Source organism: Eimeria mitis, genomic scaffold, assembly GCF_000499745.2.
Source record: "Eimeria mitis Houghton genomic scaffold, Emh_scaff3372, whole genome shotgun sequence".
NCBI classification, from domain to species: Eukaryota; Apicomplexa; class Conoidasida; order Eucoccidiorida; family Eimeriidae; genus Eimeria; species Eimeria mitis.
The window spans coordinates 2,805-4,413 of record NW_013571712.1 but is presented as its reverse complement, the minus strand read 5'-3'; the positions used below and the strand labels follow the sequence as shown (position 1 = coordinate 4,413).

The following is a 1,609-nucleotide window of genomic DNA, read 5'->3' as shown; positions in this document are numbered from 1 at the left end:
TTCTTGCGGTGGTAGCTGCTGCTGATGCCCCGGGGGGTGTTGCTGCGGTCCGTCCAGCTGCAGCAGCAGCTGCAGCAGCAGCAGCAGCAGCAGCAGCAGCAGCAGCAGCAGCAGGAGAGGCTTCTGCTGCTGCAAGATCTCTAAGCGGGAATTTAGCTGCATAATACTCAGCTGCATGCGTTTGGTTGAGGGGCCCCGGGGGCCCCCCAGGGTGAAAGTGGGGCCCCTCATACTCTGCTATCAAGCGAAAGAAATGTATAAGACGAGGCAAATGAATTTGGGTTTTTCTTGTTAGGGGGCCCCCCAGCACACCAAGGGCCCTCGTATACACCCCAAGTAAACAACTAAAACCACCAGAATATATATTTATATGCGGCAAAGAAGGAAGAAAATCATTACCCACAAAAAAAGATAACAACACAAAGTCATCCACCAAACGACTACCCAGGGGCCCCCCGAGGGGCCCCCCTAGGGGCCCCCCCAGGGCCCCCCCAAGGGGCCCACCCAGGGGCCCCCCCAGGGGCCCCCCGAAGGGTCCACCAAGGGGGCCCCCCAGGGGCCCCCCAAGGGGGCCCCCCACAAGGGGGCCCTGCTTCAAGCTGTCGATGCCTGAGGCGAAGGTAGAGAGGTTTTTGCGTAAGCCCATAAGGGAAGCAGCAGCAGCCCGCGGTAGATGGTTTGTTTTNTGCTGCTGCTGCTGTTGCTGCTGCTTCGTTTGCTGCTGCAGTTGCAAGGGAACGAACAAGCTGACGTCTTAGGGTGTCTATACACACCACCTCGAAGTCTTTCGCTGTATAGCGTAGAAAATCACCAGAAGGGGGCAGCAGCAAGTCATCTGCTGCTTGCTGCTGCTGCTGCTGCTGCTGCTGCTGCTGTTGCTGCTGCTGTTGCTGTTGCTGTTGCTGCTGTTGCTTCCCTTTTCCTTTCCGCTTACTCTTACCACTCTGTTGATTGAATTGCAGCTGTTGCTGCTGCTGTCCCTGCTGCTGCTGCTGCTGTTGCTGCTGCTGCTGCTGCAGTTGGTTGTTGCTGCAGTCCTGCAGCAGAGCCGCCTGCATGCGCAGCAGCAGCTGTCTTGCTGCAGCAGCTTTTGTTCCCCCCAACGAAGTTTGTTTCTCTCTTAATATTAATATGCCTGGCCTTTGTCTTGCGAGCGCTAATACTAATAAGTCTGCATCTAAACCATATAAACAAATACGACCAGGGAGAGGAAGCAGCAACTCTGCTGCTGCTTGCTGCTGCTGCTGCTGCTGCTGCTGCTGCTGCTGCTGCTGCTGCTGCTGCTGCTGTTGGTGTTGCTGTTTCGGTTGGTTATGCTGGTGATGCTGCTGTTGGTTTTGAGTTGGGGATGCTTGTGACGCTGCCTGCGATAGATTGTTTTTTGCTGCTGCTGCTGTTGCTGCTGCTGCTGCTGTTGCTGCTGCTGCTGCTGCTGCTGCTGCTGCTGCTGCNGCTGCTGCTGCTGTTGCTGCTGCTGCTGCTGTTGCTGCTGCTGCTGCTGCTGCTGCTGCTGCTGCTGCAGCATTCTTTTCTTCGCATGCTTCAAATGATGGCGGCAGCAGCAGTCTGAATTTCGTTCCAGCATCTCTATTTCTACAAAGCATTCGCA

The 1,609-nt window shown here is 55.9% G+C and overlaps 1 protein-coding gene across 1 annotated transcript in view; it reads right to left on the bottom strand.

Moving 5' to 3' along the window:
* Positions 1 to 1,609, bottom strand: part of EMH_0065300 (XRN 5'-3' exonuclease N-terminus domain-containing protein, putative) — a gene marked incomplete at both ends in the record, with an annotated part of 5,028 nt that overhangs the window by 1,676 nt on the left and 1,743 nt on the right. The window contains 5 exon segments of the mRNA XM_013498366.1: positions 3 to 234; positions 505 to 609; positions 752 to 1,052; positions 1,199 to 1,451; positions 1,455 to 1,609. Coding sequence (XP_013353820.1) covers positions 3 to 234; positions 505 to 609; positions 752 to 1,052; positions 1,199 to 1,451; positions 1,455 to 1,609 — 1,046 coding nt within the window.